Source organism: Caenorhabditis briggsae (assembly GCF_000004555.2).
Source record: "Caenorhabditis briggsae complete genome, chrIV, whole genome shotgun sequence".
Taxonomy (NCBI): domain Eukaryota; kingdom Metazoa; phylum Nematoda; class Chromadorea; order Rhabditida; family Rhabditidae; genus Caenorhabditis; species Caenorhabditis briggsae.
Window position 1 is genome coordinate 14,959,559 of NC_013487.2, and position 1,402 is coordinate 14,960,960.

The 1,402-nt window shown below is 41.8% G+C and overlaps 1 protein-coding gene across 1 annotated transcript in view; it reads right to left on the minus strand.

Moving 5' to 3' along the window:
- Positions 1 to 1,213, minus strand: part of CBG12471 — a gene marked incomplete at both ends in the record, with an annotated part of 1,563 nt that extends 350 nt beyond the window's left edge. The window contains 2 exons of the mRNA XM_002639697.2: positions 215 to 394; positions 890 to 1,213. Coding sequence (XP_002639743.2) covers positions 215 to 394; positions 890 to 1,213 — 504 coding nt within the window. The remainder of the gene's footprint in view (positions 1 to 214; positions 395 to 889) is intronic.
- Between the last annotated feature and the right edge of the window lie 189 nt (positions 1,214 to 1,402).

Consider the following 1,402-nt stretch of genomic DNA (forward strand, 5'->3'; position numbering starts at 1 on the left):
AAAATTTGAATTCAGTAGGTCGTGAGCTTCAAAATGAGCCCCATACCGCCGATTCTAGCATAATCTTTGAAAACCGCGACGCAGCCGCGACGCGATTTTCAATTTTTCAATTTTGAGCAAAATTAACCGTGTTTGGGCTCATTTTGAAGCTCTCAACCTTGAATTTTTGGTATTCGGTGTCATTTTTCGTTTTTGCCCCGACTTCTAGGCTTACCGTATCAAAACCCCCAGCCTGTGCCTGTTTGCCGGCTTCAGTGGCAGCGTCGGAAGCTGGTTTACAGTTTTCTGGCAAAACTGGAACCACCAATTTTTTGATTTGTTGTCCATAGACTTTAGCCAAATTTTTGACGGCGGTCTTGTCGGCATCATCAAGAGATTCGAATTTGGATTTTAGCTTAAAAATGGGATTTTTCAGGCCACTAACTTTAAAGGCGCATAAGTCAAAAACTACTGTAGCTAGGAAAGTTTTGAAAGTTGCAAAATGTGTAAAATTTTGAGGTGAGCAATATTGTAATTAACAACGTTTTGATAGCTAATGTGGTTTTTGAGATATGCGCTTTTCAAATTGGATGAGACGCAGAGAAGCTAGAGGGTTCTCGTTTCTCTGCGTCTCCCCTAGAAGGCGCGTCAACTTTAAAGGCTAAAACTACAGTAGCTAGCGAAAAGTTGTTAACTACAAAAATGTGTAAAGTTTTATGCTGAGCAATTTTGTAGTGGACAACTTCTTCATAGCTACAGTAGTTTTCAAGATATGCGCCTTTAAACAGGCTAAGGACCAGCCAGCGTTTAAAGGCGCATAACTCAAGAACTACTATACCTAGAAAAGTTTTGAAAACATCGGAGTCTGTGAAAAAACATTAAAAAATTGTGCCATACAGTAACCCATTACCTCTTTAGACATTTCTTCATGGGACTTGAAGAAATTTCCAGTCTCAAAATCGCTGACGACACTTGCCGCCAGATTTTTGGCATTTTCCGATGGTAGATTAGTCGCCGCGTCGGTTTTTGCAGCCGCAACGATGTCCCAGAATTTCTGACGGACATCCGGACCAAGAGTATCCAAAAATGCGTTAAATTTCGAAAGTTTTGTCGCCGAATCATCGGTTCCCTCGAGTTCCAGACGAATTTTCTCACAGTCTCCGCCTAACTTCATTTTATGAAATTCAGCGGATACGGTAGAGATTAGGATGAGCAGGACTAGACGGGAAACCATCTGAAAATTGATGTCAAAACACTGAAGAGACGCAGAGAAGCTAGAGTGTGCAACTTCTCTGCGTCTCCTCGAGGGGAGAGGCGCCGATGCCTCGCTTCAAGAGGGCGTAAGCTTTAGAAGCGCATATCTCAAGAACTACTGTAGCTATTGGAAAGTTAAAAACTACAAAAATGTGTAAACCTTGATGCT